The sequence below is a fragment of the Lupinus angustifolius genome, chromosome LG01, assembly GCF_001865875.1.
Source record: "Lupinus angustifolius cultivar Tanjil chromosome LG01, LupAngTanjil_v1.0, whole genome shotgun sequence".
NCBI lineage: Eukaryota > Viridiplantae > Streptophyta > Magnoliopsida > Fabales > Fabaceae > Lupinus > Lupinus angustifolius.
In genome coordinates this window covers 31,208,311-31,225,533 of record NC_032009.1, presented here as the reverse complement: position 1 = coordinate 31,225,533, position 17,223 = coordinate 31,208,311, and the positions used below count along the sequence as shown (strand labels likewise).

General features: G+C 33.1%; 1 protein-coding gene across 8 annotated transcripts; it reads right to left on the bottom strand.

Annotated features, from left to right (window-relative positions):
* LOC109360254 (myb-like protein X) lies at window positions 7,142-15,617 on the bottom strand. Of its 8 annotated transcripts, XM_019605027.1 has the most exons (5): window positions 15,383-15,611; window positions 14,781-14,922; window positions 14,057-14,309; window positions 8,610-9,702; window positions 7,142-8,310 (listed from the first exon to the last, which is right to left on the bottom strand). In XM_019605027.1, exons 3-5 carry the CDS (start codon window positions 14,132-14,134, stop codon window positions 7,769-7,771), a joined length of 1,713 nt encoding a protein of 570 aa, XP_019460572.1. In that variant the 5' UTR covers window positions 14,135-14,309; window positions 14,781-14,922; window positions 15,383-15,611; the 3' UTR covers window positions 7,142-7,768. The 8 variants fall into 8 exon arrangements, with proteins under 8 accessions (XP_019460572.1, XP_019460562.1, XP_019460607.1 ...); XM_019605017.1 differs by lacking the exon at window positions 14,781-14,922 and having other exon boundaries at window positions 15,383-15,617; XM_019605062.1 differs by lacking the exon at window positions 14,781-14,922 and having other exon boundaries at window positions 8,610-9,582; window positions 15,383-15,616.

Here is a 17,223-nt window from a genome sequence, read left to right as displayed (position 1 = left end):
TCCTAACACTCGTTATGAGTTATGGACTGGTAGGAAGCCCAGTTTGAGACATCTCCATATTTGGGTTGTCTAGCATAAGTAAAAGTGTACAACCCACACGAAAAGAAGCTTGATGCAATAACCATTAGTGGTTTCTTTATCGGCTATCCGCAAAATTTAAAGGGCACATATTTTATTGTCCTAACCATAGTACGAGAATAATTGAGTCTGGAAATGCTAGGTTCATTGAGAATGGTCAAACCAGTGGGAGTGATAAATCACGAAAGTTGGATATTATGGAGACTTCTGATGAATCTTCTTCACCGAAGATGTCTCATCAAGTTGTTGTTCCTTTGGTTATATTACCGTCAAATAACATACAGAGACAACAAGATAATATCCAAAACCCACAGGATGATCAAATAGTTAATGAGACGATTAATAAAGTCGTTAATGATCAAGTGATGGAAGAACCACAAGAAATAGCATTAAGAATGTCTGAAAGGCAAAGAAGACCAACTATTTCTGAGGATTATATTGTATATTCACTTGAACATGAATGTGATTTGAGCATTGATAAGGATTCAGTCTCATTCATACAAGTCAAGGAAAGTGACAATTCTGAAAAATGTCTCAATGTTATGAAAGAAAAGTTGGAATCAATGAATGATAATAAAGTTTTGGTATCTAGTTGAGTTGTTTGAGGGTTCAAAATGAGTTGGTTGTAAATGGATATTTAAGACCAAGCATGACTCAAAAGGCAACATTAAAAGATATAAGGCAAGACTTTTCACCAAAGGTTTCACTCAAAAAGTGGGTATTGAATATAACAACTTTCTCTCTAGTATCTAAGAAAGATTCTTTAAGAATTGTTATGGCTTTGGTGGCTCATTATGACTTAGAGCTTCACCAAATGGACGTAAAGACCGCTTTTCTGAATGGTGACTTAAACGAGAAAGTTTATATGAACCAACCCAAAGGGTTCATGACCACAGGAAAGGAAAATCTAATGTGTAAATTAAATAAGTCAATATACGGACTTAAACAAGATTCTAGACAATGGTATATAAAGTTCAATGATACTATTATGTCATATGGATTTGTGGAAAACACTATTGACTAGTGTATCTACATGAAAATTAATGGGAGCAAGTTTATAATGTTAGTCATATATATTGATGACATTCTGCTTACTGCAAATGATAAAAGATTATTACATGATGTAAAGAAGTTTATCTCTAATAATTTTGAAATGAAGGATATGGGGTGAGGCATCCTATGTGATAGAAATAGAAATATTCTGTGATAGATCACAAGGATTGTTAGGATTGTCTTAGAAATGATATATCAATAAGGTATTAGAGAGATTCAGAAGGGAAAAGTGCTCCGCATGAATAGTTCCAATCCAGAAATGGGACAAATTTAGTGAAAAACAATGTCCAGTGAATGATTTGGAACGTAGGGAAATGAAATCAATTCTCTATGCATTAGTGGTTGGGAGTTTAATGTATGCTCAGATATGCACTCGGTCAGATATCAACTTTGATTTTGGAATGTTAGGCCGATATCAAAGTAACCCCAAAATGGACCACTAGAAGGCTGCAAAGAAGGTTCTCAGATATTTGCAAGGCACTAAGGATCACATGCTCACATATAGATGGTCAGATCACCTTGAGGAGCCATTTAATAGAGAAGTGGTAGCCAATCTGTAATTACTAAGTCCACCATGGAGGCTTAGTTTGTGGCATGATTTGAGGCCACAAATCATGCATTGTGGCTGCGGAACTTAACTTCAGGGTTTGGCCTTATAGACACTATATCTAGGCCACTGAATTTTTATTGTGATAATTTCGTAGTTGTATTTTTCTCTAAGAATGACGGGTATTCGAGAGGTACCAAACATATGAATTTAAAGTTCCTGTCAGTTAAAGAAGAAGTATGGAATGAGAAAATGTATATAGAGCATATTGGTACCGATCTAATAGTAGTGGATTCATTAACTAAGGGATTGTCGTCCAAAATTTATATTAGCCATATAGAAGTGATGGGCATTATAGATAAGTCCTTGTTAATATAATATTATGTGACGTATATATACATGTATAGATGTTTGCTTATCATGGTATGACACATTTGAATTCAATGAAAGTTTCTTTTATGTAATTAAAGTTTAAGTTATCCATTTTAAATATTGTACTTGTATGGTTTTAATGAGATAACTTGGTGAGTCTTCAAAATATAAATGAAGACTCAAATTAAAGTTGGTTGAGTTGAGTTTGTTGTGATACATGGAAGGGATTAGGTTGCCTCATATAATTTGTGACCGTCGTGATTCAACCATTTCAATTCAATTAAGGATGATGATTTGTAAGGTTCAATTGATGTCCACAATTAAAGTCATGAATATTCAAGTCATCACATGGGCCAAGTGCGAGATTGTTAGATTAATTCTAATTAGTGGTCCATGTTCTTGGAAGTTACTAGTTTGAATGAAAGTGACTAATGTTATGATGATTGGCAATTGATGGATCAAACTAGTAGGGATGTTGTCAACTCCCTCCCCTCTCACTTCATGGGTAGTTTCTGTGAAAGTGGGGGAGTTACTTTCTCACTTCATGGGTAGTTTCTGTGAAAAACAGCATACTTTATTCATTTTTTGCTATCTCATGAATAGAAATATAAAGTGAGAATAATAGAAGCACTAGTGGTTGATAAAGAAAGTGTAGTGTCATATAGAGAAGGAAGAAGAATGAGTTTCTAATCATCAAGGAACGCATAAAGGGAAGACAGAGAGGTGAGAACAAAGACAACCAAAAAGTGCATAAAGGGAAACGCAAATAGAATGCGGTATTCCTTACTCTATTCTTTTATCACATGTTAATGTCATAATGTTAAGCTCATAAATTAAAGGGTTCTTTTGAACCATTAAAGGCTCATAAAAGTTTTAAAAGTATAATAATGGATACCCGAACCTGTGGGTACCCGTAAAAATAACTACAACGGGTCGAGTATGGGTACGTGTTTTTGGACTCATGGATAATTGAGATCCGAGATTTTAAGACTCATTGTTGGATGGGTCTGGATCTGGGCAAAGAGGTACTTAGACACATGGGTACCCGGACCCACTATTCATTCATATATATGGGAGGAGATCCACTTACTCCAATAGTAAGTTTAAACAACTTATTTCACATCTTAGTCATCAATTCTAGGGAAATCTAATGATTGGAATTAGTAAGTAGATCTATACCATCAGATTTCCCTAGAATTGATGGCTAATATTGTTAATATGTAATATTATATTGTTAATTCGTAAATATAATTGATATGTTGTTAAACAGTGTTATTACATGATTAAGTAATGATGTTACGTTGTTAATTGATGTGTGTAATATAATATTATGTTGATTGAGCAATTTTTATTAAACCAATTTTACTTCATAATAATGAAATGATGAATTTAAAATGTGTTTAAAACTTTAAATTATGTTTTATAATTTTTTCTCTTATTTGATTACCTAAATAACATATAAGATTGTAGTAAATAAATACACAATTACATAAATTATTGGAAATTATTTTTAATGTTTTCAATTTGTGGATATCCGCAGATCTGTTGGGTACCCAGGAACCCGTAGGTAGCAGACCCAGCGAGTATTAGCATAGGTCTAGCGCAGGTCTGGGTCCAAAAATGAAGCAACGGGGTGGATCCAACCAGGCCCATTGGTATCATTAGTATCTTATCGTCTTTTTTGATAAGGAACTAATCTTTTTATAGTGCGTAAGTGTTTCTCTTACCAAGTGTCGCTCTCCAGAATCAAAAACCAATTCTTCTTATTTATACTTGCTAATTAACATTTTGTGTTATTGCAAACTATAAGAATAAAGTAAAAAAATATAAAAGGGAGAATAAAAAATGGAGTAATAGAACCTGGAAAATTGAATTAAACAGTTAACAGTATCAAGTATCTACGTTGATAATTCACTTCAAGGTCTTCAAAAGAATATGAATAGGAGGATATAAAAAGGCCAAACAATGAGATATTACTTTTTTTTAGTAGTTTTTAATTATTAATTTTTAATTACTAATCAATAATTAAAATAATTATTATTATGAATTAAATAGAAAAAAGATATAAAATTAGGAGATCAATCATTTTTGGAGTACTATATCCCCTTATCATTTTTGGGTAAGACCAATACCTTATTCGTATAAGATAAATTATTTGAAGATATTATTTGCATTTTATGTAAATTACTCATTTTCAGAAGAAAGAAATTTTATGAGACTCGAACCTTTTTTTACTTTTTGGCGTCTCTTTCTCCTCCCAACTTCTCTTTTAACTTTCCTATCTCTCTTTTCACTTTCTCTATTCTCTATCTCTACCGGGATTAGATCAATCATTATTGGGAAAACGGTTAGCAAGTTGGCGCTTAAACATATGAACACTTTGGTATGCAGTAGTATAATAACTTTCTTAGCTTGTTGAGGTAGTTCTCCTTAGGGTATTTCAAAATATGGTTAGGATAGTAGATCATATGGACATTAATTTTATTTATAAAGAAATTTAGTGACCAAAAAAACTATAGGTAAAAAATAGAACTGATATATTATTAATGTTTTGTCTATAAACATATTATTTAACAAAAACATCATGTCAACATTTGATCCATATAACTCACTTTAGCTAGTGAGATTAAATATTTATTGTTCAGATTCTATACATTTTCCCTTTTGGATATTAGTAGACAAGCACTCCATTTTTTTCCCTTTAATAATATCATACATTAACAAACTGGAGCAACAGTACAATAGTTAAATAGAGATTCAGTAATTAAATCTGATGTATCGATTAAACTATATATATTATAATAAACATAATAAGTTTATATATAAATATTATTATTTACAAAATATAACTTAATTATTATAATAATATAGTGATTGATCATGTTACAAATAACTATATAAAATATATTACAAATGTAGTTGTTATATCGTAACAATATAAAGATTAGTTTAATTGCATGCCCACGTAATTATTATATCATATTACTATAAAATTATGATTGAACCCACAGGTGCACTATTGATAATTATGTTTCAGATAGAGGTGTCAAAATGGGCTACTTCGATGGGTTTGGGTTAGCTTACATTGGATTCAGACTAAATCGGGTCGGACTAAAAAGCTCAGATACAATTTATGCATATCAAATTGTAACCAAAACTTACCCTAAGTGGGTTGCAGGTTGTGACGAGCCGGCCTGTATAATATTAAAAAAATTATTTAAATTTTAACTTATTTAATATATACAATTTGATATTAATATCAAACTTATAGATTTAATGTTTTGTTTGTGAGTTAAGACTAAAGTCCACATATATAATTTTTAACATAACTCATTTATTAAATATCTCATTTTTATTAGATTCTCACTCTCTAACACAATATAATTTGGACTTCACTATAATATGTAAACTTTTAGACATTATCCAAAATATCATCCTTTGAATGTTCTTTATCAACACTTTTATTATGAATATTATATTAAATTTGGTTGTGTGAAGTTCTCTATGAAAAAAATTATGTTGTCTTTTATTTTTGTTGCAAAAGTTATTTTTTTTATTATGTTTTTGTTGTAGAAGTTAAATCTAATTAGGTACACAACTAAGAAAAAAGTAAAATCTATATGGTTTAATGTCTTCTAATTTAATTTAATATATTATTTTTATTGGGCTTAAAAGGATATAATGCAAAATTGGAAAAATAATATAATGTTGAACTTTATAATATTATTGTAATTTATAAATATTTATGTTAGATATTACTCTCTTTTTATTCAAAGTTCATAACATAATATTTATTATCTATTTTTTATTATAAGTTGTTTTGTAAAATAATTTTTACCTTATTACCAAGCCGAAGGTCCCCAAAAAGATAAAAAATAAATAAGGAAAAACGGGTAGCCCGAACCCCTAGGTAAGCCAAGCCCGAGACCAGTTTTCATATAGCCAGGCCGAGCACGGCTAAAAAGCCCGAATTCAATAAAAAATGTTTAAAATGATACCCAAGTCCTATTAATTTTTAGGCTTTGGCGGACTAGCCCAACCGGACTAGCCATTGATGCCTCTAGTTTCAGATCAGATAGTGTGAATTGAATACATTTGAGTTAAAATTGGTAAGTTGATGCATGTTATTAAGTTGATGCATGTTCTTCTCTGAATCAGTTTATGGAAGAGGTTGACAATAATAAATTCTATCAACATTGACCATTTGCTCATATGGTGTTTAAGACATGTATGTGGTTGAGGAAATAACTCAGATGAATGAACGAAATAAATCAAATTGGAAGACAGAAAGATTTGTACAATAAATTCAAGAAAAAATCAATCTTTCCATTATCTCACACTACTCATAATCCATAAGCTAATAGTAGTTGATAACAAATAAGGGTCCATGCACGTAAGTAAGTCATATATCCAGACCTAATATAGCTAAGGCCTGGTAGACCCTTTTCTTTATTTTCTTTATATACTTTAGGTCATCTAAAATATTTATTAAAACTAATAACTCGGTCTATTTGTTATATTATATAATAATGTTAATTGGGAAAAAACATATACAATGTGATAATGTAAGAATTTTATATATGTCAATCCTTTGTTTATCATTCACCATTCATTTTTATCATCATTGACTCTTCAAAAATGTAATACAAATAAATTATAAATGATATACTAACTATATAAATCTTTACATTGATGGTACTTAAATATAGTATTCTTTTAATGTAAGTAATATTAGTTGTTAAGTTAAATGACACTAAGTAAAAGTATGCATATTAGCTTATTTAAATATAGATATTGTGACTTATTTCAAGACCATATAGTATAACAGTCTTGAAACAAAACATGTTAGACCTAAACTTTGATGACAAATAATTAACATACCAACAAGTCATGCCCAAACTCCTATATGATATATATAAATTTAGCTTGTTTAAGGTAAAGCTTAATCTGACTTTTTCCCACCCTTAATAACAATCACTTTTCATAATCTTTTCATAAGCTAATAGAGAAGTTAACTCCACCTACACATTTTTTTAATGAGTCATTATCAAGACATTCTATTCAATTTAGGATCAACTAAGAGCAACACTCATGCAAAATGTTGAAATAACCAATAAAATTTACAAGAAGCTGAATTAATGAATCTGATTACTTCTTTCTCCCTCTATCATACAAATTCTTGTCAATAGGAGTTCTATGTAACAAATCAAAACTGTGGTGAAGATTAAAAAGGCCACATCTAGTTTCACTTACATTCTCATTCTCAATTAGAAAGAGCAGCTCAACTATCAGCAAAAATAGAATAACCAAGTTGCACAATCTTCTACCTCTCCCTTCTCTTCAACCTGCAAGGATGCCTTGTATGAATGAAGTCTTTCTGTCAAATGAAATACTCTGGTATGACCCGAGAATCACACCGAGAAACTGGCGCTTGCAATAATGCACCAAACATTGCAACCACTTTTCGTAGAGGTTTCCCTTCCGATCAATACAAGATCAATGCAGTAAGTCAGAGAGAAGTCACCCTCTGAACAGTTTAGATCAAGGCAATTACCAATCAGTCACTCATTGCTGGTTTGCCGGAGTGCACATAACAAAAGAATGCATCAGGAAGCTACGGAATATACTCCAGGCACCCAGCTGCTCCAGTTCCTCACATGTAGGGTGCTAAAGGAGGGTTCCTTGTGCAGACATACAGCGCGCCAATTAAATAATCAATCAGTATGGAACGACATAGGGCAGAGCATAAACATCTGCTGTCTCTATGTGCAGAGTTTCTGCCCATACCTGCCGTGTATCCCAAACCTCTGATGATTTCACCGCTGGTTTTTTTTCTTGTGAACTGCTGTTGCTAAACAACCATTCTTGATCATCAATATTAGACCACACCTCCATCTTGGGTACTGAATATACCTGGCTTAGGTACTTGGTATCTGGATGGGGTGGTTTTGCAGATACTTGAGTTACCTGGCTTAAGAACTTGGCATCTGGATGGGGTGGCTTTGCAGGTGGTTCGGTTACCGGAACAGTAGGCACAGTAGCAATGTGAGCCTTGTTTGAGGATGCTGCAAATGGTGGAGGAGCTTTGACAAAGCCATTCATCTTGCTTTCCTTGTTATCTACCTTGACACTAGTGGTTACTCCTAGCCTATCTGAAGCATTTGGAATGGAAACTTGGCAAGGTTCCAGTATCCTTCCATTTTCAGTGAATGGATGAGAGGGAGATGGTCTTGGAATCTTATTCGGCCAATTGTCATTGGCTGTAAGAAAATTCAAAAAAATAATAAACTTGTCGGCCAACAGAAAAAACATGAGTGCACAAACTCTGAGAAAACTGATCAATGTGATAGAAAAAATCAACAATTAAAAAATTAATATAAGCATGTGGCATCATGGAAAAACACCACTATTTTACAAGATGTTGTATCTAGTATAGGGCTATTAGGTAAAGCAAAAACATTAATCCAAACCCATTACGAGAAAAATCCTATTTTTAAGTACAACATAACAGGAGCATTGAGTAGCAATGAGAACATGACTCATTATAAATAATACTCACCACGTGGAACTCCGTTTGACTCAATGTCCTTCCGTTTCTTGGTATTTTCTGCACTAACAGCATTCTCATGGCTGTTCTTCAAAACCTGTGTGAAAGAATTTAAGCCCATAAAGCCAGCTTCGTTGCTTTCCTTTAATTTATTCTGATCCGCGTTTTTAAGTTCAGTACGCTCCTTAGCTTTCTCTTCCCTTTTCTTCTCTTTATCCCTGTCTTTGTCCTTCCCATGCCCTTTCTTCTCCTTCTCTTTATCTTTCTTTTTATCTCTCCGTTTATCATCTTTCTTCTCCTTAACCTTATCCTTTCCTTCATCTTTCTTCTCCTTGACCTTTTTTTCTTTTCCTTCATCTTTCTTTTCCATGACCTTTTCTTTTCCTTCGACTGTAGCTTCCAAAGTCCTGCTGAAATTCGCCTCCACAAGTCTGGGCATTCCATCAACTCTAGGATGAAAATTTCCAGCATGGTTCTGAACTGTAGCATTTCCAATAGGTCGAACCTCAGCCCAAATTTCTTTCCCGTCAATCTTCTTAGCATCAAGATCCATATCCTTGAGCTTTTCTTTGCTATCTGGCCAGGTACCCTTCGGCACCAACTTAACAGTCCCTTCAACCTTTCTATGGTTGTTTGTATTTGAAAACTTCTGAACCAATTGATTGCCAGCTCCTCCGCTGTTGTCCTTAATTCTCCTCTCCAACTCCAGGAGAAATTTAGAATCTTTGCTCTCCTCAGCCACATGACTATTCTCTCTGGCCTTCTCCCCGTTGTGACCAGTATATTGTTTGGTAAGTTTCTCCTCAAACAAGATACCTTTCTTATCACTTTGCTTGATTTCGTTTTGATGGAGTTTACCTGCATTGGGGTCCACAGCTTGTCCTGAAAATCCTTTTTCATCGGCAGAACTGATTTTACTTTTATCTCTGTCTCTCCCTTTGTCCTTGTGCTTGTCCTTCTCTTTCTTTTTGTCTCTGTGTTTTTCCTTTTTGTCCTTCTTTTCCTTATCTTTTCCATCCCTTCCTTCCTTCTCTTTTTTTTCCTTACCTTCCCTCTTCTCTTTGTCCTTCTTCTCTTTCTTATGCTTTTTCTCTCTATGCTTTTCCTGCAAATCATATGTTGAAAACAGATAATAAGAACAGTAAAATAAGATAACAAAACATACATGACTACAATTAAAAGCAACGGATGAACAACCAGGAAACTTCAAAGATACCAGGGAAACACCCTACAATGTTATAATACCTGACTCGAAATAAGAGCAAAATAGAAGAAACCCCGATCATCATTTTCTTACAAAATTAGGGCATGGAACAAACACCAAACCCTATGCTCATCTTCTCAGTCAGAAGAAGCAAAATCCTATGCACCATAGTTGATACAGTCATACAGTAATCTACAATATGGGATAAAAAACATATCCTGTACTTAAATTAGAAGTCAGGACTCCATACGGATAATCTCTATCCATGAAGAAGCATCTAAGCAAAACAAATGAGATCCTAGAATCTTTATCTCGTGTAAAACTGAATATTCCCACTTAGTTTTTTAACACTCGTCACAAATGAAGTGATGGAATGGACACTAATATGCTTCACGAAGCCATTCCTAAGTAATGAATTTAACGAACTGAAAATGTTAGCACTGAAAAAACTAATAATTTTTAATAAGGAAAGGGTTGTTGCTGCTGAATGCAATGGTCACCAGTCACACCCATATGCTGAATGATTTCAGCACCGGATTAAATTTCATTCTTTGCATGCATTAAACAGATAAACAGATTGTATATATAAGTTAATACACTCCAGCATTAAAAACAGACAAGCAGGACCAGCTTTTCATAAATGTATAGGAACTTTCCATTCTTAAAATGCTAGAAACTAAGTACAAAATAATAGTTAGAGTGATACTTTAACCAACATTCTATTTCAAAATTCATGCAGCCATCCCTTTGGATATAGAAATAACCCCAACAAAAACCACATATCATCTTCCTCTGGATTTTCGTAGCTTATTTCACAAACTTCCTCTATTCAAGGGTTGTTGGTCAAGGTTTTGAAAATGGAGGCAATGCAATGATAAAAATAAGAATAACAGAGACCTCTGAAGTACTTTAACTCGGGCAAAAAATATCAGACCAAAAACTCAAGCAATAATCATCTCCAAAACTTAATTATCGCCTGATTCTCAGTACCTAAAGCAAAATGTCATTCTAATCTCCACCTCGTTTCTAAGACAAATAATCAAAAGGAATTCACTCATTGAGGAGAGGGGAAATCTCATTCAGTATATAAAATTATTTTGAAGGGAACTATTTCGCATACGAAAAGCAATACAATCTGGAACTACAATTTTGTAAAAGTCCTCGAAAACTTCAACACAAAGAGAACTGCAAGTAAACTATAGGCAACTCCAATCTTAAAATACAAGCAAATTGCATTAGTCCCTAGAAGTTAATCATACTGCATTTTACAATCCCTTAGATGAATCGTCAAAAATCTAACTGATCTCCATAACTTCAAGTATTCAAACTCCACACTTAAACATCCTCATTAATTCTTTTCCAACAAATTTTTCAAAAGAAACTTTCTCCCATCTGCTATCAAGTATTTAAAGATATTTGTTATCAGGCCTTTTTTGTCCTTTACATGTGAAGCCCATTGGAATTTCTCACTTCATGGACCAAAATCTTTTCCCACAATGAGGGGTCGGCTACATGGACCAAATCAGGTCATGATGTCATATCATAAATCATGTCTATAAGCAAATCATTTACATTGAAATCTTTCTCAACGGTTCTACCTATACTATTTTCTTTATCTTTCTACCTCTAATGATCGAGATACCATCCATCTGATCTACTCTCCTACGTGGAACTTTTATGAGACTTCACATATTTCCGAACCACCTAAAACACGATTCTACCATTTTTTATAATAGGTCATGCATCAACTTTTCTCTAATGCATTCATTCATAATCCTATCTTGCCCTCCACTCATCCAACACACATAAAGATGATATGATAGAAAAGTTACCTAAAAAACTGGTTAGAGAAAAGAGTTATATGTGCATAAAAGACACTGTATATATTCAGGAAAGTCAGAGACTATGAATACAGAAACTATTATCAAAAGATTGTCAAAAATTCTCCAACACTGCTGAAAAATTGTGGCACAAAATTGCCAATAACATGCCTTAAAAACAAAGCATGACAAAGATAAAAGTTTTACAATGCTAGCCAAAGGTATATGTAAACAACAAAGTATACCGCTCAATAAAATATAATCCATACTCAAATGATCAGGATCAAGCATCCACTTTCACCACAGAATGACCATAGCTTTTATTTAAATAAAATCCATATTCAAATGATCATGATCGAGTATGCAACAAATACTTAAATTATAATAAATACATGTTTGAACCCTCATTAGACCTCGATTTGCAATGAAAGCTCGGCTACCTATAAGAGACAGGAAAAAAAATAGAAAATGAGATCAAGCAGCCACTGGTTATAGCCTCTCTGGACTCCGGTGGAGTGGAATAATTCCACTCTGGCAGCAGAGGTGAGATAAAGGAAGAACTGAAAAGGCAAATGCAGTCAGTACCGGAGAAGAGGCCCACAGGCTGCCAGTCAACTCAAATTATGGCAAACGAATGAGGTTTATAAAAAGATGCATGGACAGCTCAAAACAAGGAACTTTGAACAAAGAGTATAAAGTAGCTCCAAAAATCTTGTGTTTGATATTTAAGAAGTGGTGGTAGCCAGAAAACCAGAGACTAAATAGTTAGTACATTTTGCATTAGTTGAATTCTCAGGATTCCATAATTTCCTAAAGATAGGGTATTTTTAATAGTATCTCTAATAGTTTTCCTTAATTATAATATAATCAGCCAGAAACAAGAACCAAACATGTGACTAAAAATCTCAGAACTATTGATATAAAATCAATATCTACATCATAACATTTTATACTCAAATTTAGGTTTCAACTTCCAAGTTCCAACTCCCCTTTGTGTACGACAATTAGCACCAAGAACATTTAGAATCACTTTTGGCCAGTGTATGTAGCTGCCAGTAGTTGTTTTAACCTTTATCGTCATTATTTAATTTAGAATATGCATCCGTTTAACATTCAGTCAGTATGACAAGGGCATAGCATTTCTAAGTTCTAACCATGGACTGTCCTTCAAACTTCACAACTATTGTTTCAACATAGATAGAACTAGCATGTTCGCATCATATGCAAGACCAGATGATTAGCAACTACCTTTTTAAACCCCAAAATGTTATTATTTCTGCAACCAAAAAGTCACTAAAACCTATGAATCCATTATACTCGAAAAAGAATATGATTATTGAAGCAGCCTTATGGCAACATATCAAGGTAAGCCACCCTACAATTTAAAGTTGCTTTAAAAAACAGCAAGTATTATAAAGTACATCTGAAGAATGTCCAAAATCCAAATATATACAGGTAATCTCTACAAACACTAAATCTTTGCTTCAACAAACCAATGAGAAAATAATACTGAAGGGAAATAAACTCCACCAAGCCCAAAGGTCATTGTTTCACAACATAAGTATTTATAACTTCATGACTGATAATTACTTATTCAATTCAAATCACAATGTATAAATTGAAAGCACAAGTTGATGGTACAATTAAATTCTCTTAGACGCACAAATTCCCATCAAACTGTAAAAATAAGATACCAAGGCCAGATGGTAGAATTAGAATGCAAAGATAGATGTGCATATAAAATTATAATCATCACAATATACTTGTCTATTCCCCAGCAAGCCAGCAAGGACAGAATTTCCTCACTCAATCCTCTTGGAACCTAACATGAATGTACAAGCATACAAGACGGATAAAATCAACATCTGATATATCATGCACCTAATGTCAGGTGAGCCAACATAAATCAACCAAGAGTGCACAAGCCCAAATCATCAACATCAGCAAAATAATACCTCCACATAAACCTCTAACAATCTTCAATAGCATCAAACCGAACAAGATCTTTTCTACCTTCACAGTTACATCGCATATGTAACACTTTGAAATAGGGCTCGTAAATTGTTACTAGGTTAGCAATTTACATAAACTCTAATCTAAACACATCAAATTTATTGCTATTCAAAAGAAACATGAAAAATTATAGAATACTACATAAATAGGATTGCAAATTGTTTCTAGGTTAGCAATTTACATAAACTCTAATCTAAACACATCAGATTTATTGTTATTCAAAAGAAACATGAAAAATTAGAATACTACATAAATGAAAATGGACATGAATGGTCGATAGCACCTATTTCAGAAAAATACTCCGTTCTGAAAATTAACCTGAACAATGCTCATTGTCAAACTCAAAAGAAACTCCATTTTGCATCACAAGTAACGTTAGCCAAATCATATTTACAATGTGAATATAGGACAAGTATATTAACCTTTTTTAACAAGTCCACTTCATCAGCTCTAGCCTTTTTTTCATATCCTGGTGGCGGAAATGGGAAACAGCGCGACATTGCCCAAAATCCAAATATGCCTTATGTGAAATTCTTCAAAATTTGAGAGTGTTTCAGTTAGTTTCCAATAGTGCTGTTCCAGAAAGGGAACAAACCAGCAACTATGCTCCTGACCATGCACCATGTCACCGCAATCATTTCCAGCTTCAATATTCCTCCATACGCCAAGTACCCACTACAATCACAAATTATGGAAAGTAGCAAGGTTTACTTCCCTTATTCAAAATAGGCAAAACAGCTCAAACTAATATTAGTGGAAATTGATTCAAAATCAGAGTGCAGCACCGCAACTACTTAATCTAACTGAAGTTCTAACGAAACAGTAAATGGTTTGACACAATCCTGATCAGTATATGTTTTGGAGCACTATGGTAATGTATTAAGCTCGGCCTAACTATTTCAATCAAACGAGTTTCGTCGGATACAAAAATGGAACACTGAAATCAGATCCTCTCTGTTTCCTTGAGGGGCCCAAGCAAAGACTCAAAAAAACACCAGAATGTTCTGTGTTGAAAATCAGTTCACAAAATCTTGATCACTCTTAACAGTATAGACAATCTTCTTCCATGCTCATAGAAGCAATTGTAAACACCATCTTAAGCAATCTCCAACTAAAAATGCTCAAATACAATAGTTTCAAACCCACAATTTGAACCCCAAAAGATCAGAGCTCATGCCCATTTCACATAAGAGAAGGCGCAAGCACAGTCTTCCATTGAATCACAATTCCTGATCAAAACCCTAATTTTCCAAATTGAGTAACTTCCCAGTTACGATCCAATGAAACCCTAGAGAGAGAAACACAAAAAACTGAGTATACACAAATAACCCGGAAAAATACCCAACTAGAAAGAAAACCCTAATTCCAATTCCGAAAGTATTCACCAAACCCCAATTTTAATTCCTTAAAAAAAGTGCATAAAGCAGTAAAATTGAAGCGTAAAAAAGAGAATAAAAAACCTTTTGGTACCTAAGAAATAATGGGTATCGATCAAAAGAGGGAAAAGAAGCTCTGATTCGAAGAAGCGTTAACAAAACAACAAGAACAAAAAAGATGAAATTTTTCTTGTTGAGAAAGAGAAGTACAAAGGGAAAAATTGTTATAAGAGATTGATTACCTTGTCCTCTACAGAGTGAACATTGTAGAAGAACAAGATCTCTCTAATTCTTTCACATGAATAAAAATATGAGAAAGAAAGAATAACAAAAATTGATGTTAATATATAATAATAGTTTATGGGGAAGTACTTTCTCTTTCTCTCTCTTGTGTTGAAGCTATGTGTTTGATCGATACTATGGTAGAGCTGTTTTTGTTTCTCTCTCTAGATTCTGGGTTTTGTTGTTTCTTTCGATTTTCGAAGTGCTTCTTTTTTTTTCTTCTGTTCTGCGTGTTCTCTCTCTATCTCAGTTTGGTTATGGGAGTTTTTGATTGCGTTTGTGCCTGCGCTGTGTGTCCCTGATACATGTATTGGGTAGTGGGATGGGAAAATACCCGCATCCATCTTTACCCGCAAAAATATTATTTTCATTATGTAGTACGTATTCCGGTGAATATCATTTTATCTTACAGGCTCACTCAATTTAGCCCAATTATGACCGGGTTAAAATATGATAAGAATTCATTAGATTTAAAGTTGAGTTTATGTTCAAAAATTAGAATTGATCAATATTTAGATTAGGTAAGAGATAAACATGGTGAAATTTGACTCGTCTCATGGTCATTCATTCATCATGATTGTATTTATGTGTATTCAATTGTTTACAGTAGGGGTGAGTAGGACCCGACCCTATCCGCTCACCCGGTTTGGCTCGATCATGGTCGATCCTGAATAGAGTCGGATCTTATCATATCTTAGGATGGGTTTTGATTCAAAATTTAGACTTGGTCAATATTTAGGGACAAGTAAGAAGAGACATGAGCGGCTCGATCTCTCTCATTGTCAGTCACCCATGATGTTTGAATGTGTCTCTATTAATAATATATATACATTTTATATGTCAAATCATGTATCCATAATAATAAATAATTTTGAGAAGAATTTATCTAAAATAGGTATACATCATATTTATCGTGTTTAGGGTCGAATTCACATTTGAATGCTGAACCATTCAACATTTAAGGTTGAATTAGCTTCAGATCTAGGTTTGGGTTCAAAAAATGATCCGACCAATATTAGAATCGCGTAAGAGACACGTCTTACACGGCCCATGTTCACTCATCGTTTAAAGAGTAATGACATCTATTTGACCCAAAGTATCATTTATTCCATAATTTTTCATCATATATATACATGACTAACAAAATATCTACATATGTATCATTTCATATGTCAAATTACATATTCATAATAATAAGTAATATCAATAAGACTTTATCTAAATGAGTAAGCAATATATTTGACTAGGTCTAGGTTCGGATGCAAATGCTAAATCAATCGACATTGGGATTGAGTTATCTTTAGGTTTAGGGCCAACTTCAGGTTTAAAAAATAATTCGACCAACTTTTAAGCCTTTGTTTGGTAGGATAGAATTAGAGTGGAGAGAAAAGAGTGAGAGAGAGTTTAGAGAGAAAGTGAAGATTTCTCCCCTTTGGTTGTGGAGGGAGAAGGAGAGGAGAGAATAAAAAAGGTGTGGCGCCCACCATATGTTCTTTCTCCTCTAGTGTGGTGAGAAAGTGAAGAGAGAATAGTGATTTTATTTGAAATGTCAAATATACCCTCAAACTTTTATATTTGTTTGTTTTAAAAGTGTAATATATATGATTGATAGTGTGAAAATTTATACATAGTCAGTGCATCAATCATTATTCATTTGTATTAATTTTATTTAATAGTAAATGATGATCGAAAATGAATAATGAATAATATAGTGACCACGTAGAAAACTCACATGCGAACATTACATACATATTTTCTCTTGCTTTAATACTATTAACATACATAAATCTTTTTTAAATATAAAATATTAATTATAAATTGAAATTATAATAAATTATAAAATTATAAAATTTATTTTTAATTAATAATAAAACAATAATTTTATTTGTCTTTTATTTATTTTAGGGACATTTTTGTCATTTGAACCATAA